Here is a 27,870-nt window from a genome sequence, read left to right as displayed (position 1 = left end):
TGCTTCCTTGCTGTTGCGGTGGCTAAGCCCACTTCACACCCCTCAAGTTGCCTTAAAAGTGGTCTCCCCTTACAACACTGTGCTAGAAAGTTCTCCCTTTGTCTAGATTCTGCTGGTCACTGGCCCTTTCCCCCTCCCATCCCTTTTCCCATTGGCCCCTGTTACGCCATTGTCTCTGCCCCCTAGCCCTCAGACTATTGGTTTTGGATGCTCTGCTCACCTTTGGGAGTTTTCGGGATAGAACGGGCGCGGGCTTTCGGTCGCGGTTCTTTTCTTGCCTCTGTTCCCTTCGGGGTGTTGCTGTTAAACACCTCGGAATTGCATGCAGAGAACCCCTCTCGCCTCTCTGTCTCCGGTTCGTGCACAGACTGTGTGAGTGACCGGCTGTTCACAACCACCTGCGAAGGTGAGGTTGTGTACACACGTAGGTGCTGGCAGAGCGCCGCCTAAGGGTCCACGAGGGACCCAGTAGGGACAAACGCGGCATCGATCCACCGAAGCCCTTTCTTTACCTTCCAAACTTTGCAGCTCTCCAAGTCTTGTGTCTCAGTTGGATTCATTCGCAACACTATTCCGCTTGTGAGTGTTGAACTCTAAGACCTGAATAGGAAAGTGATTTGCCCCTAAAGTGGTGATGAGAGGGATTAGGTCTGCCCCACCACAATGGTGCAGAAGCCAGGGAAAAAGCATTTGGCCTTACAATAAGTGTTCATGATTCCCAGTTTTGTACTTAATACCGAGGCCACTACCAGTTCATCCTCTCAATTAGGTGGTAAGAGATTTTTGCTGTTTGTGAAAGTCATATTCCTTTAATTAGAGAGTATCTGTGGCTTTAAAAAACCACAATTTGAGTGCATTCAGCAAAGATAACTTTCTTGCTTTCTTTAAAATAGTTTGGAGTTCGTGACAGTCACTGCTATTACATGCCTTCATCATCCAAATAAATGCATATTCTAGTGAATTATTCCTACCTAGAGCAAACTGCAGGTTTTTGGGTTTTGCTTACTGGGTTTTTTTTAAGGCAAACAGTAGGTTTTTCCCTGAGAAGCAGTTTTTAGGGCTATTGCAGATTCCCAGGGAGGGTATCGGAGTGATGGCAGTAAAGCAGATAGCTTCATGGGAGAGTTCTGACATGCTCACAAAGGGACTCTTGATTTCCAGACTTGCAGACTCCTCATTCAGGTCCCAATTCAGGAGTAAGGAGCAGCTAGCACCTAAAATGATACAGTTCTGTTTGTTTTTCTGGAAGACACAGAGACATTATTTCTCCTGGGCAACAGCTGCTTTTGAAAATTTTTTCGGTGATTAGAAAGTTAGCAGGGTGCCACAGTAGCAAGCAAAAATCTGTCTTCTGGTATCTGGTCTTTAATGTTTCCCAAGCTTGAGGGAAAGATGTAGTACTTCCATAAAGGACCATCTAGCATCGTTATACTCGTGGAAATATTAAATTCCGATTTTGAAGTTGATGACCAGCTTGTATATATGAAATCTAAAGATGTGACTTCAGTGCTTTTTATCAGGTATAACCTATGGTGTTACCAAGTATCTGGTGTCCCTTTCCATTCATATCCACTTTTCAGTAGTTTTTCTGAGGGGCCATTACTTGCAAGCAGAGAAACAAGGAAAGTCTTATGAAAGTCGTATGTATATTATTACTGAAGACAAGAGAGGGAAGTCACCTTTCACAAGGGGAACTGTAAGCAAATTGATCTGTGAATGAAGAAGCTTTTGGGAAATCAGACTCTTCTTAAAATTTTTCCCTGATATGAAGAGACACAGTTATTTAATCAATCAACTTGACTTTTGCCTGAAACAAGATTAAGGCACTGCTCTCCCACACCACCAGTATCATTGTAGAAAAAATCTCTTATAAACCTTCTTTTTTTGCTCTGTTCCACCACCCTCTTGCCCAAGCAAAGGCCACCAGTGATGAAGGAAAGTGAGACAAAGAGATGCCTTAGCATACAAGCAGATTACTGAACTGCCACTAGGGATATCTTCTGCTACATTAGCATGGTTTTCACACACGTCCTGCCATGTTAATTGAAAGATCTTTGATTTGCATGTGGGAATTATCTCATTGACTCTCTTTCATGAACCCTCTTTATAATTATGCAAATGGTCCAGCACAAGGGAGAAACAAGTCATTTTATTAACTTCAAAAGCAGTGTTTAAAATAAAGAAGATGACAATGACAAAACTTGCTGATGATTTACCAAGCACTAACAATGCCAAGAAATGTATGTTTAGCCTCTTTAGCAACTGAAGACATCTATTTTATTGCAGATATTACCTAGCTGTTTTGCAGATACAAAGGCATTGAATGGCCATCCATCACACAACCCAATACTGATGCTTTGTCTCACTTCTGATCAAGGTTTCTTCTTAGCATTTCCCCAAGGACAGTCAACATGGCTTGCTGTCAAGAGGAAACACTTCATATTCCAAAATAAGCCAATCACTTCATGCAGAGTTGGCTCTCCTCCAGCTTGTTTCTGTGAATTATAGTTTGGCTTGAGTAGCTGCTTCAGCAGCTATCAGAGAGTTTAGCTGGGAATCACGGTCAGTATGTCATCTTCTAAGACCTCATGCCTTTTCATTTTTTATTTCTTTTTTTTTTCCCCAGGAAACAACCACATGAGTCTGGGGTTTGAGGTTCTTTTCAAAAAAAAAAAAAAAAAAAGGAAATGTCTTTATCATATGGTATTTTGAGTATTCTTACCAAAGAGTGCTTTGAAGTATTAGTTTCAACATTTTTAGACTCATATAGGAGCAACAGGGAAAGTGTCTGTCATCTATAACAGTGCACATCTTACACCTGCCATTCTGCAAGAGCAGAGTGCAGTAATCAGAGAATCCAAGAATTGTTAAGGTTGAAAAATATCTCTAAGGTCATCGAGTCCAACAATTAACTTAGCACCAGGGTGTTCACATTGCACCAATATGAGCCATGCTCACAAATTATGTGATAAGATTCCATACAACATTGGCCAAGTTAATTTGCATACACAGACTGATTTCAGGGGTTTGGAGGGGATGAGCTGGTGGTGAGTGCATTCCTATGTATGGGCTTTGATTCTTAGGGATTTTTACTCAATGGTTTCAGTATACCATGCATCCAAAAAACCCCAGTGTCTCATTATATCGATTTAATGGGAGAAGTTTACAGAATGAGAAATCACATAGGTCTATATTTTGCTTTTGGTATATGCTATAGTATATTAATTTTTATTTACTTTGCCTTTTATTATGGGGAATGCATGAGTCTGTAGTTAAACTTCCATAGTTTAATCTCTTTATACTGATAAAATATACAATCATCTAAGTTCACTCACCTCACTGCACCATTACAGTGTACATTCCTTTCCCTCCAGCCCAGATTAACTTGGTCATGACACTCAGACTCTGGGATAAGATACATTTCTGCTTGCTTTAGAGAACTAACCCAGCTGCAATAATGCTGCAAAAAAATTTCTGTATCATGTGGTATGATGAAAATGCCTGGCCTGGTGATGCATAACTCATTTTAACCTCTCCTCAGCAATGAGCTCTCAGCAGTGCCCATTCACCTCATTATAGGAACTCTAGATTGCAGGTGTGAGGTGTCATACCCTATGTGATAAACTCCTAATTTTTCACTTCTTTCCATTCATGAATTCCCAAAGACAATCCTCATTAAAAAAGAAAAAAAAAAGGCCTGTCTTTCATTGCTCGTTCTTCCCCTTCCCCCATTTTTCTTTTTATTGCCATTTTATTCTAATTTTTCTAATCCCCTTTCCTTGTTAGGCAAAAGGAAAACAATCTGCTGAGAAATGTATTTTCCCTTCAGGGTGATGCAGACTTCAAAAGAAAAATCAGTCATTTCAAGAAGAGAAAAAAAAATTTAATCATCAAGAGCAATAATTACTTTCTAAATATTAGCATGGCAGATAAGGATAGCAGAATTGAAATGAAACGTGGGGCTTTCTCATTTATTCATTATATTTGGTTTGTAAGTTTGGAATTTCTGAGGACTTACTCTATATCACATCTCTGTGATGTAGTTATTATAACTGATAACATATTGAGACAGTTACCAGTTCCAGTTTTTGTGTTTCTTTGGAGATAAAAGACAGCAATTTGAAAAGTAACTGTCTTTTTTTCTCAGCTTGATCTCTTTACTTCCTCCTGTGTTCAAGTCAGGCACAAATTTTTGTTTCCAGTCATTTTGTAGATGGTCTGCATTGAATTCATTCAAGAGTATGTTGGGCTGATCCTTAAACCTCATTGCATTTAAGCCACTAGAAGTCCCTCCCTTAAGAACTGGTGTCAGATTTTTTGGTAGTCTCTGAATGGCAACTGAGTTAAAACTGGTAGCAAACCTGGTTTTCTGTCTGACAGAACATAATTGGCTGCATTCCTCTACTTGTGAAAATAAAGAATTTGTAAACCTCTTCACACAAACATGCCACTATTTTACTACAGCAGAATTGTTCTTTAAAGTATTTTATAAAAATAAAAATAAAAATAGACTTTGCTAAGTGTTGTTTCAGAGCATATCTGCTCATGTTCCAGAATGACTGGAAGGACTTTACACTGGTACAGAGAAGGTTTTGAGGGACAAATTGTGACTTGGGAGTCAGTCTTAGTAGAAGAAATATTTCACAATTTAGCTTCTTTAGCTTGCATACTGAAAGAATAAAAGAGAGATGATTGCTCTCTGAAAGTGTGTTGTGTTTACAAAGAGGAGACTGGGAAATTTTATTTAAACAAAAGAGTTGCATGGCCCAAAATGGTTGGTACTCAACTGTGAATAAGCTACAGTTGGAAGTTAGAAATGGGTTTCTATCCAAAATGGGAGTCATCTGGATGATGAGGTCTAGAAGGGTAAGTTTATTCATGGCTTTGCATGATGTAGAACTGAAGTAGCTGAGTACTGTCTCCTGCACCTTTAGAAGTTCCTTCTTGTTTTTCTGTGATTTGTGTACCTGATGAGTCTGCACCTACTGCCATTTTGGCACTGAACTAATGACAATATCATAGAGATGTGAGACCACTGCTGTCTCAGCTCTGCTGAGCTCCAGTGTGATCAGTTGTCAGCTCTTAGGTGCCACATCTGGGCAGAAAGCTTTTGCACAAAGATGCTGAGCTCCCCATGGCAGACAGTAGCAGGCAGCTTACTGATAAACATACAAGACCTTTTGATCATTTGGCTGATCACATACTGTGAGGTCAAATTACCCCACTGATCAGGTAAAGAGTCAACCATTCCACTTAAAGTGAAATTTCTCTTTCTGAACCAGAGAAGCAATCAACTGTAAGGAGAGAGGAGACTTTCCCTAAATGCAGCACTACACTATGTATTGGCTGCTGGTTGGGTTGAAGTGATAGGCAATCCTATTTTTACTAAATAAGGAAGTACTTTATATTCAGGTTTCAGTGAGTTTATAGCTCAGCTTCTGAAGGCTAGAAAGAGCAGAAGAAAAATCCTGAACTCTTCAAAGATATCCCTTAAGGCAAAACTCTGAATACTGAACATTGGCTTTTACGGAAATGCATTTAAAATTATCAGCTGGATTTGCTAGTACAGCTGGATGTCTTGTTCATTGGTATTTGGAGATGAAACTTTGGAGGAGAATTTTGGAGCAATTGGGAATTCAGCTGGTGTTGGTCTCCATGGCTCCTTTCCTGCTGGGGTGGGTGAGAGAGGAAGGTGCTTGAAGTTTTATCTTTTGGAAAGTAAGTATGATGTTAGAGTTAGTTCAGAGTAAAAACAGGTTATTTGGGTATTGTCTAGTCACATTATCTGAGAAAAATTATCTCAATCATTAGGTAACGATTATGCTCTAAGTTAAAAAATGTACTGAAAGGTTATGTAAAGTGCAAAAGCCTCCATAAAGGAGAAAACAATGAGGTATCTTGGTAACTCCAGATATATGAAAAGTAAACTCAGTGGCCTGGTTCTGTGACCCTCAGCTGCAGAGTTTGTGGTTAAAAATAGAGAGTGAAAGGTGATAGGCAAGGTACTGGGCACAGAACAGCCCATTAAATTATGCCTACTCAGACTCAGAAGTGAGACACAAAAGGTAATTTGAAATTAAGCACTTTATTGTTATGGATCAGGTTTCAATATATGCTACTGTCCCATAAATTTGATCTGATCACTTTATTCCTTAAAGAAATCACAACAGTGAATAGTTTCTGGCCTTAAAATCTGGGGCTTTTTTGAGGATTTTCCTTGTATTGGGGAGCCCTCTACTCACTTCAGCCTGATGAGGTTCACTGAAGGTCAGAAAGGGATGAAGCTGAGGACAGTGCAGTGGAAGCTTAAGGCACTTCCTCCCCTGAACCAGTGTGCAGCCAGCAAATCCCCAATGCTGCAATGCTGCTGTTGTGCAGATGCAAGACAAAAACTCATGTCACCATCTCCCCACACCTAAAATGGGGCTCTGGATACCCAGGGGGATAACACTACCCCACTCTGTAGGCAGTGTATAATTTCTTGTGTTTTCCTGGGTGGGATCCAGCTGTGTGAACTTTGGTTTGAATTAGATGAGTGTAATGTACTGTACAGTGCTTAGGGATATAAAAGCTGCACTCAGAAACAGAAGGAGAAAGATGTTGCTCTCTCTGCAGGGTAAAATACTGAAACAGGCATTATTTTGTACTCAGTCTACCAATGACATTTTAATTTATGAGCTAAGAATGCAATGATTGCTGGCTGCAAAAATTGATTTGGTGTTCATCTGATTCAACCCATGTCAAGAGTTTGAAAGTAATTATGATAGTGGAGCTGATAGGCAGGCAATTACATTTTTGTTCTCTCTTTTCTTTCTTTTTTTTTTTTCCTGAAGTTGTTCTTGTCAGAAGGCCCTAAAAGTATGAGTATAATCTTTGGTAATGTTATTCTGTAGAATATTAAGGTATAATCTCAGTTAGTGTTACACTTGCTTTAACTGCATTCCTAAACAAAGTGTTAGCCTCTTTGGAAATCTCCGAGGCTAACCAGATTAAGGAATCCATGTTTAGCCAAACAGTCTTTTTCTGCCCATACTTCTTTTGCTCTTTCATTAATCTTGGCTATAAGTGGTATTTCCTAAGGCTGTGTTCTGTCGTGGTCCCTGTTCCGTCATGCAAGGAGGGGAGACGCTTTCTCACCACAGCAGGCTGCAATCAGGGCACTGCTCTGGGAAGGAGATGCTGCAGGTTCTTGTTCTTACGCTCCTGATGCAGTGAGATGCATCCCTGCTTTTAGCTATTCAGAAGCATGGATGTCAAGCCTGGATCCTTTTGTGGGGGCTGCACCCTCCCAGGTGTCCAGTGGGTGCTTTGCTGTCATGCACACACTGAATGGTATGCCTGAAATTTAGGTGCAAGTAAAAAAAAAAATTGTTATCTGAAAACAGATACTTTGATATCATTCTGTTTCTGAGGCTGTTTTTAAAGGGCATTTGTTGTTCAAGCATAGAACAAAAGCTAATCTTTTAACATCATAACTCACCATAAAACTGAGCTGTTATTTCCTTGTCAGCTGTACTAAATATGTTGCTGCTTCGCCTAAACAGCAGTACTTGCAGCAAGGTCTGTTTTATCCTGTTTATACTGTAGTATCTAAATAACAGGATCCTGATCTGATTTGAGGCTTTGGGTAATACTATTATTGTTAAAATTCAGGTAGTAGTTGTTGTATCTTCACATATAAGTTTTATGTTTTCTGATAATGTGTAGTTTAAAGAAATCTTTCCCCTGCAAATCCAGAAGCCTGTGTTTGAGTCACGATCAGTATCTTCATTGGTATTAAAGAGCCACTCAGTCTTCCCCAGAGTCTGAAAGAAGAAAGTGGGTTAGAAAAAAACAGGAGTAATGTTGAAAGTAGAAGACCAAAGCTCCTGAGCTTCAGTAATACTGCAGGGGAGGGAGAGGCACAGTACGAGCAGAAAGACTTTGACAGCTTTGGGCTGAAGGTGGAAACACTGAGTGGGAGATGGAGACTAAAGTCTAGAAAACCAGTCATAGCACAGGGAGAGATGTAAGTGAAGTCTGTGAAAGGTATCTGTCTCCCTTCCAAACTTGTCAATTATCCATTTATTTCATTCACTCACTCCTGGTATATTTTTACTTTTTTCGCTGAAGTGGATGAGCAATTATATGTACTTTAAATCAATGGCAAGGTATGGAATTGTATAGGAGTTGTGTTTTGATTTATGTCTTTTATGTTCATGTGCTATACAGGATTTAAAGAAACTATGCCTGTAGAACATGATAGATTATATACTTTCAGGTCAATGATTTCTCTTGCTTTTGCAAAGGTTTGCCTACTGGTATCCAGCTGGTTGGCCTAGCAAGAGTCAATAGCTTCTCCCCCACGTTTCTGGAGACTGCATTTCACATAGAACCAGATTCTGTGATTGCCTGGTTCTGTAGTTTTAGGATTTATTACTCTGCATTCTCTTTGACCTTACTAACTTTAAACCAGAGCCATGTCCTTAAAACTATTTCATTACTGATCCTCAGTGGACAACAGAGTCCACACCAGGATGAAATGTAATGCTCATCCAAAATGATACAAATGGTCTGAAGAGAAAAGGTTATTTTGGGCAAACATATGCCATAGTTTTTCCATTTTTGACTGCCTTTTGGGCTACAAAGTACAGCTGTGTGTGATTTTCTTGAAAGTTCAGGTCTATTCTCATCTTCTAATTTTATTTGGGCAGCATTTTGACATTATACTGAAGTCTGATTCACTTTATAACATACATGATATGAAGACCATTTACCATCAGAAAGAGATAAGGAAACAAGTTATAGCAGATTCTATGGTGTGTCCTCGCTTCTGGAATGTATAAGAATATATTCCACATTTCTGTTTATAGTTCCGAGTCTTCTATCTGTTACTGATCTTGCATGGGTTGCTCCAGGCCATTTTAAATGGTTGTACATTACAATGCTCTGCTTCTGTCTCCTGATTCTGTGAACCTGACAGGCATCCCTGGAGATTACTCAGGTGCCTTCTGCAATGTCAGAAAGGTGTCAGTTTGTTGGACTTAGAATGACTGAGAAATCCAGCATCCTCTTAAAAGCTTTATTGCTTCTTTGTAGATCACACTCCATATACAATTCAACAGATGGCATTCTGAAGCATCTCAGGAATCAATAAATCATTTTTGTTATAGGGCATTTAATTCAAAAATGTCATAAACTGAGGCCAGAACAGAAAAAATGCATTATTGGGCACTGATTTATGTATGTGCTTAACCACACTGAACATTGAAAATTAGTTCCTATGCTAACAAATGACCAGATTTGGTTACTTTTGGACATGTACTTTCATTCAAGAAGGCAAACCAAAATTTAGAAATTGTTAGAGGAAAAAAAAGCTAAACTATCATTGTGCCACTGTGTAAATCTGTGTTGTGCTTTGCCTTCTGCATTACACTCAGTTTTGGCCATCAGCTCTCAAAACCTGATCTATGACAAATAAAAAAGCTGCAGGATATGCGATGGTTTCCACATGAGGAAAGGTTAAATGGGCTGACATTCTTCATGATGAAAAATTGGTAACCAAATGGTGATAACAGAGGTCTCTAAAATCAAAATGGATCAGAGAAATTGTGATTGGGCAATGACTGCTCACAGTTTCTCATGAAACAAAGGTTGAGGGTGAAATAAGGTAGGAGCAGGCTGAGATCAAACAGGAGGAAGTACTTTTACACAAATTGTGGCACTCACTGCCATATGATATTGTAGAAAAAATATAAATAGATTTTAAAAGCTAATATGTCAGCATGTGGTCAAAAAGCCCATTAAGAACCATGAAATACAAAATCTCTGCAGTGGTTATACCTGCAGAGTTGCAGGTATAACCACTTCCTAACTGATGCTTGCCACTCCAACTAGCATACGTGAGAGAAAAGTACTTCTGTGGGTTTCTCTTGTGTTTATCCTTTATCTGTGAACAAACCTAAATGTCTAACACCAGGTGCAGGAGTCAAGGCTTCAGTGCAGTTTGAGCAAGCATGCCTACACTTACACTCTGTTTTTACATGTTTTTATAAAACAGTCATTGTAAGTATATATTTGCATTTGAAGCACTTGCATCTGTGACAGTATGGACAGATACCAGACGTACCTTCAGGCATTTTAAAGAGCCTGAAAGAAGCAAAAATTAAATATGAGACACATAACTAGATAAATCAAGAAGGAGGCAGTGAACCTCCAACACTTTTTATAAAATTCACATTGCAGGAATTCCCTTCTAAATGGGAAGGCCTTTGTCTGTAAATTGCATCAATATTTCATTAATTAAATTCATTTTTCTTTCTGTCTTCCTTTTGTTTTGTGTAATTAGGATATAGTCATTTACAGCCAAAACCTCTGTTCAGCTCCTATAAAATATTCATTTCCAGTTGCAGCTTGATAATGAAACAGTATCCTGCAGCCCATTCAAACTGTTGCAAGGCAAGGCAAATTACCAAAGGGAAGGGAATAAATTCATTTTAAAAAAAACCAGTGGACTCAAACATGCTCAGTACAAAATGGTTTCAGGCAAAGGAAAAGGCTGCCAGCTAAAAAGAAATTTATGTAATATGTTGGCAAGGAGGTGGGAAGCCGGTGAATAGAACTTAATGAGTTGACAGCTGTCAAGAGCTCCATGGTGTCGGATTGTAGCATTTGTTTCGATCAATTGCACATTCTGGGTAAGTGGGACACTTAGGTAAAAGGGATATCCTGGGACCAGCCAGGTAATTTGTTCCACTACCTATGAGGTGCTGAGATTCAAGGCTGCCTGGTAGAGAGGTTTCAGAGCTTTGCTCTGCAGCTGTTGGAAAAGCTGTGCTGAAAGCAAATTTTGTGTTCTGATGGGATGAGTACTGGTGGTCTACCATGGCAGGGCTCTTTTTCTGAGGGTCATATGCCTTTGGTATTAAGCTCTGCTGCCATTTATTTCTGTAGATGTGCACTGCAGGTTTTTTCCACTGATGAACAGAATTTGCAAGAAATTCCTTCCTGCAGGAGTCTCAGTTTGTAGGTGTAGGTTACGGGTTTTGGGGTCCAGTCGGGACGGCCGGACGTAGACGGTGACGGATGGAGACGAGAGATCTCTATAGGCAGGTCTTGGGACACAGTCGGTTTATTGTAAAGGGCGTGGGTATTGGGGCACTGCTCAGAGCTGGTAGACTCAGCTCTGAGCAGGCCCAAGAGAGCAAGAGAGTGAACGGGTGAGAGAGAGAGAGAGAGGGTGTAAGAGCGAGAGTGGAAGTAAGAGCAGGAGTAAGGAAAGGAATGGAAGAGAGAAAGTCTGAAGTCCTGGTTACAATACAATAAATCATCTTCTGTACTGAATATTCTAATTGTCACTAACCAATCTAATACAAGATACAAATCCTATAGCATTTACATACAGCCTATAAGAGTTCTTATATTACCATAGAGTGTTACATCTTAACTTCTAAAAACTACTCTTTGGACCCCTTCTGCTGAGCTAGTAGGGTCTGCTCTGACCCTTGGACCTGTTTGCAAGCAGAGGGTATTGTTCCATCAAGAGGGGATTACTTCAGTGGCCATACCATTGTTTTCTAGTTGTTCAGTAACTAAGACTTGGTATTTCAAAAGTGGCTTTCATTTCGATGTTGCCTGTAGTTTTCATATTCCCAAAATCTTTTGTCAGGCAATCATATCCACCAGGCCTTCCTGTTTCATCTTCCCCAACAGTAGGAACCAGGCAGTCATTTCCAATGTTTTATTTCATTTCAGAAACATGAAAGAGAGCAGAATGTTTCTTATGTCCCTCCTACCTCAGCCCTGCATAACAGTTTGTTACAGTCCATATGGGAGTTCCATTTTGACAGTGTGAGTCTTTCTGCTCACATTAAATGTATTAATAAATAAATATAAGGGACTGGGTACAATCAGGGTAGGCTGCCCAGGGAATTGGTTGACTCACCATCCCTGGATGGTGTAAAAGATGTGTAGACGTGGCACTTCAGGACATGGTTTAGTGGTGGACTTGGCACTGTTAGGTTAATGGTTGGACTCAATGATCTTAAAGATCTTTTCCAACTCAAATGATTTTGGGATTCTATAATCGTCCTTCAGATGCTTTATACAGCACTGTCCTCAAGGTACCATCAGAGCAGCTTATAAGCATTTTCTTCCAAGAGATGCATGTGTATCTTCATTATCTTAAAAATTAAGCTGTGGTGTGCTGACACATTAACAACCCTGCAAAGGGTCATTGCAAATCCGTGGCAGAGGTGTCCTGGCACTCAGCTCTTCTGTGTAATTTCACAGTTGTGTAAAATGGGCAATCAGACTTGGTGAAAATAATGGATCCCTCTGACTTGAGATTTCTGAATCAAAAGAAATCTCACTGACTGCGGTCTTTTACTTGCAAATTCCTCAGGTAAGTTATATGCCTGCTAATAACTGAGACAGTTAATAACAGCTGCTAATAACTGGAGACAATTACAGGATTCTTTAGAAACATTTTTGCCATCCTGAAGCATTTTAGAGGAATACAGTGCTGTACTCTGGAGTTCTGACAACTTCACTTCATGTCCCACAGTGCAGAAATGCACGTGCTTTGATTTTACCTGATGTTGCCAGTCAAAATCCTGATATGGATATAACTATGCCAATTATTGTCAGCTTAGTTTGAAACACTCATAGGTGGTGTAACTCTGCTGGCAGAAAGCCTTCTTCAGTCACCATTGCTGGACCTAAAAGGAGCAGCTCTGCCAGCTTGGATATGCCCTTATGTCTGTAGTGCCAGTAATCCCTCTAGTGTCAGTAGCGCCTAAGTCTGAAAATGCAGAGGCACCACCTTTTAAATTTGGTGGCTATTATGTTTTGTTTCTGGCTGGTACAAGTGAAGCCACAATAATGATACCACTGAAAAAGGAATTTTAAGGGAAAGTGAACTTGTTTCCTCCCAGGAGAGACTAGAAAGATACTATCATCCCAGAGCTGTTGCTGTAGCTGTTATAGCAATGGAAGATGAAATTTTGTCTTAGAACAAAAGTTCTGATTCTTTCTGCTTTTTTGTTTCTTATGAAAATGCAGAAACTGATGTAGCAAGATACCTAAGCATACACTTTCATCTGTCTATTCAAGGACTGGAATATCTTGAATATGGGGACTCTTGCTATATTTTGGCTCCATCCTGGTCAAGCTGTCCTTTTCCATGCCTTGCTAAGACTAAGGTTAAATCCTCCGTGGGCTAAAACTTGGCTGTCCACAGTCTGGAAGACCTAGATATTTCTTAGTATTACTAAAGGCTTTTAATGGGCATTGCATAAAAATGGCGTAGGGGTTTTTGTTGTGATTTCCACTGTTGTCAACACTATAATTAGAATATATGAGAGAAAAACTTTCTCAGAGTTCTACTTTCAGCTGGTATGTGTCTCATTCAAATTCTTTATGCAGAAGCTTCTTCACTTCATAGTGGGCATGAATTTCATGGTGTCTTTCAGTCCTTACAAGAGGTTATTGGTGTCAAAAATGTAACATTGCCACAAAACTGAGTTGAGAAGCAAGTTTACTGACAATGAAAGAAGAATTCTTATGAATTTAGAGCTTCATGTCCTCTCTTCTTCTGACAATGTTCCTTTGGATACCTGTTTCCTAGTATCTCCCAAATTACACCATGGAAATCTGAAGGACACAAGGAAGAACCTTGTAGTAGTTGATGCTAATAGACAGAATTGCAGGGAAAAAGAAAGCCTCTTCACTGTATGTGGAGTGGGTTTGTTGTTTTCCCTTTAAACAGGTAGAAGTATAGATGATGTCAGCCTGTTCTTGATGGTGTTTAAAGCCTGAATTCCTTTGTCTAGCTCTCTGCTCAGTAAGTGCATTCCAGCTGAGCATCTGTGGGGCCATTAAAGCTAACTTTGTTCCTTTTTTCCATTTTACACAAACACAAAAGATTGATTTGCCTTTACTACAGTTAATCAAACTCACCAAAAAACTAAATAAATAAGCAATGAAAATGGCCTTCTTAATCCTTCACAGGGCAAATGTTCTGATTAGGCAGGGGCTGCTGGGAAACCCAGCGGTGATAAGTGTTTATCAGGTTTGTTGCGCATGGGAGTCTGCCTTACCCAATGGAAAAATTTTCTTGCATAACTGTTTGCAGCTTGGACCCCTTTATGTGGCGTTTAAGTGAAGTTCAGATTTAATGCTCAGGAGCCATTTGTCATGTACCACAACTCATGAGGTAGAAGTTTACCTGGTTTCATCAGTACTTGATGGATCAAGCATGTTGTTAAGCTGATGTGTATATGTTTGATGGGAGTAGACCTCTTTCCTTGTTAAAGTTATGATTAGACAAACTTCTGCTTCTAACCTTCTTAAATTTTCCCCCATGATCTCTGGTGGTGGTAGTACTGATTTCACTTCTTTGTTTACTCTTTTCTTACATGTTTTTTGCTAACTTGTGGTGTGAAGTCAGTTCCCTGTCCCTCCAGTAAAGGTGTTCATTTACTCGTATTTCAAAAGGAAAAAAAATGTTAACGATAGAAAAGCATGATTTTTAAACATTAGGTATTTGGCAGTTGTATTGCTGGGTGAAATAATGTCTAGAACTGTTTAACTTAATTTTTTTGACCATGATAATGTCAGTATGTTAATGGTAATATATACCTTTTATTGAGTAAACAGATGTCTCTGTACTAGCTGATGACAATCATTTACATCCTATATTAAGAAAAGAAGGATAGACTTGTGGTTAAGAGGCTGTCTCTGTTCCTGGGAAATCTGAGTTCTACCACAGCCACCTTTGTGACATTTGTGTTTATAAACTTCTTATTGTTTATAAATTAAAACCATTCATAGCCCTTTTTTTGCAGGTATGTTGTATATGTGCTTACATATAGGTATTTAGTGGCTGTTTTCCTTTGTTAAATGTTGTGCTCTATAATGTTATTCAGGGAGCAGTTCTAGGTGCTGATCTCTACCTAGTGGGCCAGGATTTATTCTGCATTTATTTATTCTACATTATGTTTATTCTGCATTTAAATGTGTGGGAACTGCCTTCCTCTTGTGAGCTAATGTGTGAATCCTGTGAGTAACAGTATTTAAATGCCATTTTCTAAGTGTGGGTTAATGTTTGGAGAGAAAAAGGATTATTTGTCTGGCAAGAAGAGTCTAGCACATTAATGTGAATATTCTAAGATAGTTGTTTATCTTATTGCACTCAGAGGTACTTATAATAATTGCAGAAGTTGTTTTAAGGCACATTTATTCAGAGTGATTATGTTTATTGTTACTTTATGAATAACATACCCTGTCACATTAGATTTTAAATGCTACAGTTTGGACCCTACCAGGGTATTTTCTCCTTTATGAATTTTACAGCTGTGTGCCAACTGTTTGTGGCCAATGTAATAATGAGTAGGGGAAATTAAGAGAGAAGCAGGGGAGGAGGTAAAGAACTCCTCAATAAAAAAAAAAAAAAAAAGATGGGCAACTACTGTGCAGCCCCTAGGGCTGGCTTGCTCAGCACTTCGCATTGGATGCTGGCAGGATTGCTGTGGCTGGTGCTGCTCGGAGCAGCCAGGGCACAGCCACTGCCCCTGCACCAGCACTCGCTGGCCTTTTGTAGGTGGGGTGTTAGGCTGTACTGCAGTCAGTGTTTAATATGTGAACATGCTCATGTTTTCTCCTGGGAATGATGTCTGCTGGGACATGATCTCCCGTATCTTTATTTTCTCATTAAGCCTCATTTGCAAGAGATTATGAGATGCCAGCAGTAGGTGCTACAGCAATAGGAGTACTGCTTTAATAGAAATGGGACTTGTATGGTTTTATTAAGTGATCACGTAAGTAGAAATGCCAGTTAAATTTCTTGTGTGACTACCTCTTTGCTACATAGTAATGTGCTTTACAGATTTGTTTCTTTTGAATCGTGTTAGGGGGGAGTGCAACATGGTGTGCAGAATTTGAGGTTTAAGAGATTGTCATTAAAGCTACTGTGCTGTGCTTAGTTATTTATCTCTTGCTCAGAGTGATCCAATCAATAACAGAACAAAATCAAATACAACTCCCTACCCTCTGAGGAAAAAAGACAAGCTAAATAAAGATGTCCAGGAGAAAATGCCAGCAAACGACATATTGATTTCCAGCAAAGGAGCAAAGTGTAAATGAAAAATATTCTTCTGACACAGTTATTAAGTGCCAGCTAGCACGCAAAGAAAAACCCATTTACTCTTACTAGAGGCTGAGTCTTCAAAGGGCAGCTGATTCATCTCAGATCATTTGAGTCTCTAACTTTCTGAAACATAGGCTTCTCTTTACTAAATGTAAAGGAGTTTTCTGTATTTAGGCTTTGCTTTGAGAATGTAAAATGTTTACTAAAATTCTGATTGTATGCCAAGCGGAAAGAGAAGCTGTTTTCTCCCCATTTTATGGCAATATAAGCAGAAGCACAAAGAAAGGGGGCAATTTTGCTAATGTCAGATAGTGAATTTATGACAATATCAGGAAAATAAAATCAAGTAAAATGTGGGCTCTGATTCAATGTCCTTGGCAATTTGGACTGGGGCAATTTAAAAAGTTACTGCATCCCAGTGATCTGCCCTGCCCTTCTTCTGGTGAAGTATGTAACATTTTATTTTTCAGCAAGTGTAGTTCATAGCCCAGCCTATTAATAAAATTATTTCTGTGGCAGTTTAAGATAATAAATTAGAATGTGTGCATAAGGGACCAGAGCCCACACCAACAGGATGATAAATTTGGGCAATAATCTTGCTTTTTTCTACATACCTATAAGAATCTTTATTCAGCTTTTGCTTCCTGTGTTCTTCTTTAAGCAGATGCTGAGAACAGCCGGAAGTTGGAAGTTTATGCTGCCCCATGTGTTCAGCTGGTTGTTAGTTCTTCTGAGTGGGATAATGGCACAGGGGAAAACATTCTGAATCTATTTTCAGACCATTTCCTAAAAGAAATGTCTTCCATTTGAAGACTTTTGGACAAGGATTGGGAAACATCACTGCATAGATTGTTGTATTCAGAAAGTCAGTTTCCTGAGCAGTGTTTGAATTTCAGCAAATTGTCCTTCCAGCAGCTCTCACTGACTTTAGGGTGGGAGTTGTTGTGGGGTCAGCTGTAGTGGCTTGATTTTTAGCATTAAGCTATTTAGTTACTTTCAATAAGAAATAGAAGTGTAATAGGGAAGGAGCACAAGCTGTATCAAATGATGAAAAGTACACCCAGTGTGAATATTCTTCCTGTGTGATTATTCCAAGAGGCTCTATCTTCAGTGTATAGACACACGACTTTCATCTTCAAGGTACTCCTTTGGAAGAAGGAATATTCAAGTGGAAAGAGAAATTGGTTGATAAGAGGGGAGAAAGAGTCTCCTCTCACACCAAAGCTGTATCTTTTGTATCAAAACAAAAAAATGGTATTTTACAGCCCAGTTCAAAGCTCTTGCAAATCTTAATGGTTACACTGAATAGTCTTGAAAAGACTTGCCAGTTGATGCTTTCCTAGTTCAAGACAAAAAGAGCCTGTTCTGTTCGGAAAGGAAAGAAATAGAAAAGCAAGTGGCTCTGTGGGCATACGTAATCAATAAACAACCAATCTAGATTCATGGAAATGAAATTTTATTTATTTATTTAGCTCCTAAATAGTATGTAATTTCTTCAGGCCAAGAAATAAATTGAAAAGATTTAGGAGGATTTGCTTATCAGCAGAACACCATGAAGAATTACATTCCTTATGCTTTTGGGAAGGTACATTGAAGATGGGTTAAGCTTCTGTGGTTCAATACTTCTCTTTCCCCTGTCAGGGTGCCTTGAACAACAGATGAATTAATCCTCCCCACTTTCCTTTCTCCCCTCTTTGCTCTCCTTTCTCTTTCTCTCTCTTCTCACACTGCCTCACAACATCATCACCCTTCCCACTGCCAGCAGACAAAAGGCAGAAACATGATTTTTCCCTGTTGACTTTCCACAGCTCAGGCACAGAAAAAAGTCTCTGAAATTTGGCATCAAACCTGGTCCAGAAGAGTCAGACTTTACAGTCTTAACAAACTATCGATATTAGTGAGACGGGCTTTTGGCTTTCAAAGGAATAATTCAGGCTTTCAAAGCTCTTTTTAATCATGACTGCCCATGAATCTGGATTGACATACAATTGCAAAGATTATCTTTTGCTTTCTCTTACTTAACTGCTTGGTCCCTAATCTGTTGTCTGCCGTAGTAGTGGACAAATGGCTGATTTTGTTAAGGGGTAGCTCTCTCATAATCCCTACTTAATGCTATAATTTGACAACACATCAGCTTTTATATCCAGCCAGGAGCATGCAGCCAGGAGATGCACTTTCCTGGGCTACTGTTGAAGGGTACATGCCTGCTGGTTACCTACCAGCCTCTTGGTAGGTGACACACCAGCCCCAGTGACAGGACCCAAGGGAATGGCTTGAAGTTGTGTCAGTGGGGGTTTAGGTTGGATATCAGGAAGAGGTTCTTTACCCAGAGGGTGGTTGGGCACTGGAACAGGCTCCCCAGGGAAGTGGTCACAGCACCAAGCCTGACCAAGCAAGAGTTCAAGAAGCATTTGGACAATGCTCTCAGGCACATGGTGTGATCCTGTGCAGGGCCAGGAGTTGGACTTTGATGATCCTTGTGGGTCCCTTCCAACTCAGAATATTCTGTGATTCTGGTTCTGAGCACAGCTCTGAAAGGCTGTGCTGGATAGCTTTGCTGCCTGCTTTGCAATGACAGAGAGAAATGTGTAATGTGTTTATATTACATAGTGATGGAGAGGGTGCAAATATGGACTTGATTTAGAGTGAATTAGATTGAACTGAGGATAGATGGAGCAAGCTCTTCCCCACTAGGGCATATACACTAATGCTATTCATACCTGGATGGCTTAGGCAGCTGCTTGAACTCAGTCCTAATAGTTTCTGATATTTCCTTGAGGAGACTTCTCCATAGTTGATAAAGATCACTACTGATATTTTTCTTGGTGAAAATAACACTTTTTTTTTTTCTTAATTTCATCTCTTTTTGAAGCACTCAAAATAGTTCCTCTTTCTTCCTGATGTCCTTTGTGACCCTGTATAAATTTATCATACCTTAAGTCCTTGTTGAGCCAAGTTCTGATGTTTAGTTTTATGAAGCCTGTTTTATTCATGCATCTCTCAAGTTCTTTCCTCTTTTCAGTGACTCTTCTCTGAATTGACTAAAATTACTCTTAATCTTTTGGCATTGACTTGTCCAAAACTAAATGTAATGAGCTACTCTCTCTTGCTGCAAGTTGATGCAGTCTGGTTGAAATCAATGCCAATTTAAACAAACAGAGGATTTGGTCCTCTTGTTTTTGTATTTACCTCAAATGAGCTACATGAAGAAAAATTATTAGTTTTGTGTTCTTTGATGCATTGCCTCTGCAGAGGCAGACACAACCTCAGCTTTAGTATGTTGGGGTGTAAAGGGCTTGCAACATATTTGGGGCTCTGTCTGTTATTCTGTCCAGTGCTAATGAGATGGAGAGGATTAATACCCTTTAGCAAGAGCTAGGAGATCCAAGACTCTCCTTAAAAGTTTATACAGTCCCAAATTGCAGCTTCTTTTGTAATACTTCATTATGATTTTTGCAACATTTCTAATATTTTCCCATTTGTATGCAGATTATTTCTATCTGTACATAGTAGTTTGAGTTTGTCCAGACTGAGTCTCTCAGGTCTGCTATGCCATAATGACCTCCAGGGTATTTTGCAAATAAAGATTAATTAAAAAGCGAGAAACAAATGTAACGTGTAGAAAGGACAGATGAAGGATTCTCATTTAATTGAATAGTGTGAACAGAATACGAAAAGTTCTTTAGAAAGCCCAGTTACCAAAGTACAAAAGGTGGAGGTATTCAAGCTAGAAATGACACCTAATGAGACAGACACTTCATCTGCTGTCTTCTTTTGGCAAGACAGCAAATGCCTTGAGCCTATTCTTTGCCAAGAAACATCTTGGTTTCTAGAAGACTGAACAGCATTTATACTCTATGCTGTTATGCACAGAAGAAAATACATCATCCATATTCCATAATAAATTTGAGATATATAGAAAATATAGCAGTGTGGAAGCAATGGAGGGAATCAAGTGGTTGTATTTAGGAAAAGTTTGTTGACTTTCAGCTCTGTACATTTTAGGTGTGGAAGGAAAATGCAGTGCCCAGGTTAATACAACTGTATTTCTTCGTTCTTGGGAAGATATTTGTGCCTAGCATTTTGTGATGGTCGTATTTCAAGAAGTACTGTAAATTGTGGTTCCTTGGTGGCAAATAGATTTACACTTCTCTCACAACAAAGCATTAAGTGTTGCTTTTCAAATAATGGTGTTGAATTGGAAGTAACGTGTACAGTGTGCAGAAGAATTTCAGGAAAAAGGCAAGTAGGAAAATTAAAATCCTACTTTACCGAGTGAAGCAACTGCCAAGTGTGTAATTCTGCAGGAATTTGCCTGGGGTTTGAATTTATGGCTCCTTGTCTTTTCTCTCCCTCTAGAAGGAGAACTCCATCATTCCTGGGTGTGTTTTTTATAATTTCATAAAGCTGTTCTGTGACAGATCTTATTTTATCCAGCATGCTTAATCTTTCTCAAATAGTGCGGTACCCAAACAGCAAGGTGTCAGAAAAAACCTTGCAATTGGGAGAAGGAAGATTCAGCACCTGCCATTTTGCGTAGAACAAAGGAGCAAGGGTTATGGATCTGATACATAAATTAGGGCTTTGGGCAATTTAAAGACTGGACAGGAATGGAGTCATCTTGAGCAGGTCTTGCCTCACCATGCCAAATTTCTTTGTACTATATATCCCACGCCAGTACATACAGTGTAATGAACAAAGATCGTAGAACCATCACCGTGTCAAGATTGAAGAGGCCCTTAGAGTGAATAATTAGGAGGAGGTGATTACAGAACTAATAATTCATGGAAAGGAATGGGGAACCAATTCAGTAAAATTGAAAGAATTTGAAGGTAAATATGCCCATAAATCCTCTGGGGTGGACTCAGAGTTTAGCACTTTCTCCTACCCTGGTTTTATTCCAAAGCAATTTCATTAAACACTAGAGAGAGGGAGAGAAAAAATAATAATATAAATGCCATAAAAAATCTTTCAGGGGAAGGAATAAAAAGGGTTCCTGCCAGAGAGAAATTTTATTGAAAGTTTTTATAATACCTATCTTTAGTTTTATGGCCTTTAATACAGGCCAAGTAATTTCAAAGCTGGGATTCTTTAAAAATGAAATACATATTTTAAAATAGTATAGTGTGACTTATTATTTTTAATATAGAATTTAGCTAATATCAGGAAGGGATAAATATTTTCTCTCTCATGTTCTTTGCAATGAAAACACAAACATCATTTCCGTCACAGCATATGGAGAAGTCTCATTACTATCCTGTTGCCTGTACATAGGAACGTGTAGCATTTACTATCCCTAGATCACTGGGCAGACACTAAAGAATTAATCTGCTTGCATCCCCTGGGGCCAGTGGGTGAGTATAATGAGAACCATTTCAAAAATGGGGAAAAGGGACCAGAAATGGGGTAATGGTTTTGCTTACTGCCTCACAGTGAGCTGTTCCTGATGTGGAGAAATTATGTTAGTGGAGAGATTTCCAGAGTCTCTGCTCACTAGCCTCTCCTGTCTTGGGGAAGCAGCAAGTTTAATAAACATCCAGTGAAAATTCTCAGCTCCAGGAGGGTCTTGAAAGGTACAGATTCCTGTTACAAGAAGTAATAGTCTTCTGGATGTTTCCTTGACCCTGTTTCTGTGGTCAGGAATTTGTTTTTCTTTCTCACTAAAATAGCTTTATTCCTTCGGGATGATTCAGATGTTGGTATCTGAGCGGAAGATGTGTGGAAAACCAATATGTGGTGGGACTTGAAAATCAGTTAGTGATGAATTGTGATGGAAAGTACTGAGATTAAAAATACAAGATAGGAAATGGCAAGACAGATTAGTGTACTTATCTTTTCTGTGGTTTCTAGAGATCTTGTTAATGACCTTGACTTAAATCTAACACCACTTCTGGAGGTTTTTTCTTTTGCTAACCCTCATTTTTATACATACAAAATCAGCAGGATGGGATAAAGCAGTAACAAAGAAGAACCAAAAAAAAAAAAAAAGAATATCAGGTGAAATAGCATGCAGTGGAGATTGGGAGAAAATGTGGAGATTAATTGATAAAATCAAGTGTGGAACCAGTCATGAAAAAGTGCAAATAGAGGTTGGAGTTGACAGGGTTGGTGAGTATTGTACATTACACATTTGCATTTTGTCTGAGTCTGGCTTACTGTGCCCTTCTCTGTTCAGAACCAACACAAGCTGCAAGAGGATTTTATAGCAGGAAATCTAGTACACATATCAGAGTGCAGCATGAATATGTTGCTTGTACTGCCTTAAGCTGCTTATTAGATGGGAAATTGAACAAGAAGAGGAACAAGGGCTAGGTTTCGTGACTTTTCAGGTTGTGGTACAGGGACTTCCCAAACTAGGTATAGGGTAATCAATAGCTCTGGAAGGATGTTTTTACCTTTAATTTGGCTGATCAGTTCCAAAATACTCTAAACTTTTATTACCTACCAGTATCCTGTTGCAAGGAGGTGTCCAATTTAAAAAAAAAAAAAAAAAAGCCCTTGCTACCTTCCTGGTTTCATATGATGCCCCTAATATGCAAGAGGAAAAAATAGTTTTAAAGGAACTCCTTGTTCTTTACAAATACTGAATCACATTGTCAATTCAATTGGATTTGATTCCACGTTAATGTTGCATGAAGCCCTTAGATCTGAGCAAGTAAGTGGGTAATCGAATAGGTATAGCAGCTGGTAAGTGACAACAACACCTTGTTATAATTTTTATGTTTATTTCCTACTGGAGCAAATCATCACTGTTTTTCTATGAGAAGTGTGAATTGTCTGATCTTCAAATAAGAGCAAAATCCACATGATCTAAATTTAACCTGGAAATCAAAACCAGTTGCCAGGGTTTTAGCACTGTCTGAGCAAGGTCTTCTAGTACTGACAGATAGTTTTTTCTTTATTCACAGTGCTATCTTTAACCTTAGACAACTACAGTATAAACCTCCAGTTTCATTAACTACATTTCACCTGCTTAAAAATTTCTAGCGGTATAGCCTTGTTTACTAAATTGTGCTAAATTACTTAACATTGGTGCAATTAAAAACTGCTATCTTTTTACCCAGGGACAGCTGTGTTTCACTGTTGGCGGATGAGATCACTGTATAAGTTGTAAAGTTTCTGGGGATAAGTAATACTTTCTAAAATATATGTGACAACACCAGAAGAATTGAAAAAAGTAAATTTTTATTTCGTGCATTCCTCCTTTCTTGTCCCCTCACTGAGCAGACAAAATTTTAAAGCCAGCTTGTCTTAAGAGAAGTCACCAGGATTTCAACAGAATTCTTTCACTTTCTATGACTGAAAGGAGATGTTAAAAAAATGACCTTGACATGTAAGGCAGGAACATTACCTCCAGTTCCTTTTTTACTCCCCATGGAAGCAAGATTGTAAAAGTATTTAATGAAAGTATTTAAGCATGAAACTACTGCAAGATAGCATCCCACAAAACATTGCCAAGTGACCATGCTGGGTATGACTGAGTAACACATAAAATACTTCATGACTGGTTTTCTTACAGATACTCTATTTTTATTATTTTTACTTGCAACTGACCTATCCTGTTTTGCTTTCTTGGCTCAATCTAAACCATTGAAATCAAGACTGAAGGAACGTTAGGTTCAACCTGATCTTTCTGACTGACTTCTTGGTTCTCTTTTTTTCCCCTTAGCTCAAATACAAACAGAGAGAGGGAGAGCAAGGAACTTCTGGCAGGGGTCAGAGGTATTTCATAGTGCTAGGAGCACAAGAGGCTAAAGAAAAGGCTGAGTCCTCAGAACTCTCATGTGAAGGGAAGAGGGAACATGTTGGAGACAGCCACAGCAGACACAAGAATGTAAAGGAGACCTTATTTAAAGCTGGAGAGTCTTTTCAGGAATAAGGATTTGAAAGCCTTGTTGAGATGTAAGGTTCCCAGAAATATTCACCTAGAGTACTGAAGTTCAGCTGTCCTCTTCCTGAGTTCAACAATGCTGCCTGCCTGGTGAGGAGCATTTCAGTTGTTTTGTTTCAGGAGTCATCCCACTGATCCTACTGCTCAGCAGAATAGGCAGCTCTCTGCAAGGAAAAGTTGTTAAGGGACACAGTTTCATCAGAAGCCGTGGGTGAGCCAATGCTGCTGAGCTGGGGTAATTTTGTATTGTGTGCAGGAACATTACAACCTGTGTCCAGAGGCTGCCACAGGCTCTCCCTAATGGTCTGCATTACTAATTCAGCTAATTGCAGCAATTACAGGCAGGAGATGCTGCTGGGAAGAGGCACCAGTACACGTCTCTCTAACATGCTGCAGTACACGCTGCTCATTAATTAGAACAGTACACACACAGAAAAAAAAAGTTTAAAAAAAAAAAATTAAAAATTAATTAAAAAAAATTTTAAAAAAGAAGAAGAAAATATCTCCAGCTGGAAATGCAAAGGAATATGATGAAACCGCTAATGGTTGTGAATGGTCACAATTTGGTTTAACCCTTTCAGAACCAGGCTTTCCAGCTGGTCAACTTAGTTGCATCCACATCCCTGTTCACTTGCTAAGCAAGGAGGTGAGGTTGCATGTTGGACATATCTGACACTTGCAGCAGTTCTTCATCATGCAACCAGTGAGTTGCACAGATAGTTACTGTCTGGGTAAACACCCGATTCCCAGCCCAAGAGGTGCATTAACAGAGCAGTAATTACATCTTTCTCAGAGTGGTGCATCAGGCACAGCAAAGAGTGCTGGCTGAGTGATGTGTATTATCTGGGTCTATCTTGTATATTTTTCTTTGCAGAAAGCATGTTCAGTCTGAACATGCCTCACCTCACATGGTAAGTCTCTGAGGAAGTGCCTTCTTGCTGGCCCTACATGATACTGGTACTCATGGGAGGAGCCCAGCCTCTTCCCAGCAGACACATCTACAGTGGCTGTTGGAGAGCACTTTGCCAGCCAAGCAGGCTTTGTAGCCCGCTGTACTTCATTCAACAGCATCAGTGTGACCCACTTGCTGCCTTAAAGAGTCCAGCATGTGCACAGCACCTGTGCTCACCTGAAATATTCAACAGTACGGGATAAGCACTGTTCCTCCAACAGGAGACTCCAACTCAGTGGATGACATATTTACACAGGCATATATGGAGCACTCGGTACAGCTTAAATATTTTAAAAGTTACAATTGTGAAACTTTTTTTTTCCCTTGGATATTTAGCTGCCTCTGTAATAGCTTCTTGACGTGCAAATATCTATTTTTTTTTCTTTTGTTCCTTTGCTTCACATGCCAGACAACAGATGACATCGTTTCATCAGCTGAATGTTCCAGTGATGATGAAGATTTCATTGACTGTGAGCCCAGTACAGGTAAGTCAGGTCAGTCGTGTTTTGCTTGCTTTCTGATTTCATTTGCAAAAAACAATGCATACATATATTTTATATGTGTGTGAATGTATACATATATAATTATATATGTATATATGTGTGTGTATATGTGTATATATATACACTCATGTATATATACACTGTATATAAAATAAGAAATTATACAGCCAAGCATCAGATCCCATGGACTTGGCAACAGCAAAACACAGAATTGTAGTCACTATTTGGTTTATATAAAGTTGTTCGCATGGAAAGGCAAACTTTCTGAAAGTGATCCCAGCTAATTAATAGTTCACATATTTGTAGATGTTACTTTACTGACACAGTAGGAAAAAAAATCAATATGAAGTGTGACAAATAATGAAGATTTATGAAGTGGAGAGGGTGAACATTTGAAAACAGAAGAGAAACAAAAGCGAAACAAAAGTCGCGAAACTTGTTATTAGCAAAGTTTAATCTTAATTAGTCTTAAGATGGATGTTAAGGGATACATTTGTCCATGGGATTTTAAGTACAGTTAACATGGTAATGTGTTTATACTAATTTTGTTTCCTGTGAGCCCAAAGAAATTGGGGAGCACCAAAACGTAGTTTTAACATAACAAAATTAGTAGTAATTCTTGCCTTGTTATCTGCAGTGATGCTTCAAAATGTATCCATTAAAGAGTCAGAAGGACTGGCCATGTGGAACTGACTCGATTTCTCCCTTTCAGATACATTTTGATAAATTGATGGCTTTTCTTTCTGGTGAGATATATGATGTGAGATCCAGCAGGCAACTGCAGTCTATTTTATTTCTTACAGGCTTTTTCAAGTTTTCTTTTTTGAGGCTTGCCATGAGTTAAGCATTTCTATAATAGAGAACAGACATCATCGAATTTCTGTGTACATTTAAAAGAAAAAGAGGACATTTGGTTAGAATTTTTGTCTTTAAAAGTGAAACATATAAATAGTTTGAGGGGATTCTTTTGTTTGGCTTTGTTTTGTTTGTTTTTGCTTTGTTTTATTTGGATGATATTTTTTTTTCCTTACAAAAAATACCAAGAAAGTATTATAAATGTTCTGTTTCTAATTTCCTGAAGCCATTTGAGTAATACAATAATAACATTAAAATTCACCCAAGGCTAGTTCTTTCACATTTCTTTTCAATTTGTCATGCTGTACCTGCATTTTTAGTAGAACTTGGTCCTGCTGTAACCTGAGATTGTTGTAGCTGGGAACTTCCACCCATACTCTTGACTTCCTGTGATGGCGGTGACACAGACTGATGGTAACAGGTAGCTCAGCCTACTTCCTGTCTCTTTTTCACAGATTTCTATGAGTTTTTCTACTCCCAAAAGAAAAAAAAAAAAAGGAAAGCAGTAAGCAGTCCAAATATTACTAGATTGTGAAGTATAAACACTGTGGGTACTGAGAGTGTAAATAAACATAGTAATGAAATGCCAGCACAGTGATTTTAATGAAAGCGAGGCATGAGATTAATAGGACCACGTTAAAAGGACAAAGGTACCACAACTGATATGCAAATGAATGAAGTCACTTCATTAAAGCTTCACTAACATGTGAAGACTTCTTTTTTTTTAATTTATATTCTGATTGCCATGTATTTCAATTAAAGAACAAAATGAGGTCTTTATCAGACTCCTCCTCTTGTAAATTTTTGTTTCAAAAATCACAATAATTTCAGCAGTTAGAGATTGTAACAGCAGTATTTTCAGCTTTTGCTGCCAGTGGAAAAATCAAAGTTTGAGTAGAAATTTGGTAAAATAGGATGTTTAGCATGAAATTTCATAGTGCTGTAGAGCAACATTTCCAGACTAAAAATATCTCCTTCCTGACACAGTTAGAAATCTAATGCTACAAACAGGTACAAACTGGATTTGTAAAAATGACTTGCCTTTGAAAATCCTGCTAAGCATTACAGTTGGCAGATATAAATGCCTACAGACATTTGAATATCTGCTGTGTAAAATAATATGGTTCACTGAAAATCTGCTGAAGATTCTCTCCTAAACTACTAGACATTCTTGCAAATTTCGCCCAGTATCTTTTGTTGCACCCTACTCCTCTTGCATAGGGAGGTGGACCACATAAGCCACTGAAATCTGATTCTTTTCTTGGGAATTACTATGACATTGAGAATAAAAGTTAGCTTGATTATATGTAAAAATAAGTCTCCCAGATGGTCCTTGTTGATGAAATCTGCACTTCCAGATTTTGAGTTTCCCTGCTCTCAGAGGTGCTGGTGTACAGAATTGCCAGAAGGAGGAGGAATATGCAGGTCCTTTTTGCATAAACTTAACTCATTCCATCATAGTAAGAAGGAAAATAGCATGTTTAAGGGGCTTCTTATTTTCTTTTTCTATCTTATTGTCTGCATTCTCAGTGCACCCAGTGTC

General features: G+C 38.9%; 1 protein-coding gene across 36 annotated transcripts in view; it reads left to right on the top strand.

Annotated features, from left to right (window-relative positions):
- NRXN3 (neurexin 3) overlaps positions 1-27,870 on the top strand; it is a 985,201-nt gene that overhangs the window by 921,420 nt on the left and 35,911 nt on the right. For 21 of the 36 annotated variants that reach the window (XM_048307847.1, XM_048307858.1, XM_048307856.1 and 18 more), the window contains one exon: positions 25,379-25,463. In XM_048307847.1, coding sequence (XP_048163804.1) covers positions 25,379-25,463 — 85 coding nt within the window. The remainder of the gene's footprint in view (positions 1-25,378; positions 25,464-27,870) is intronic. The other 15 variants (XM_048307857.1, XM_048307861.1, XM_048307848.1 and 12 more) reach the window with 1 other exon arrangement.

This window comes from Corvus hawaiiensis, chromosome 6, assembly GCF_020740725.1.
Source record: "Corvus hawaiiensis isolate bCorHaw1 chromosome 6, bCorHaw1.pri.cur, whole genome shotgun sequence".
In the NCBI taxonomy this organism is placed as follows: Eukaryota; Metazoa; Chordata; class Aves; order Passeriformes; family Corvidae; genus Corvus; species Corvus hawaiiensis.
The sequence above is the reverse complement of the archived record's forward strand: the minus strand, read 5'-3'. Positions and strand labels throughout refer to the sequence as shown.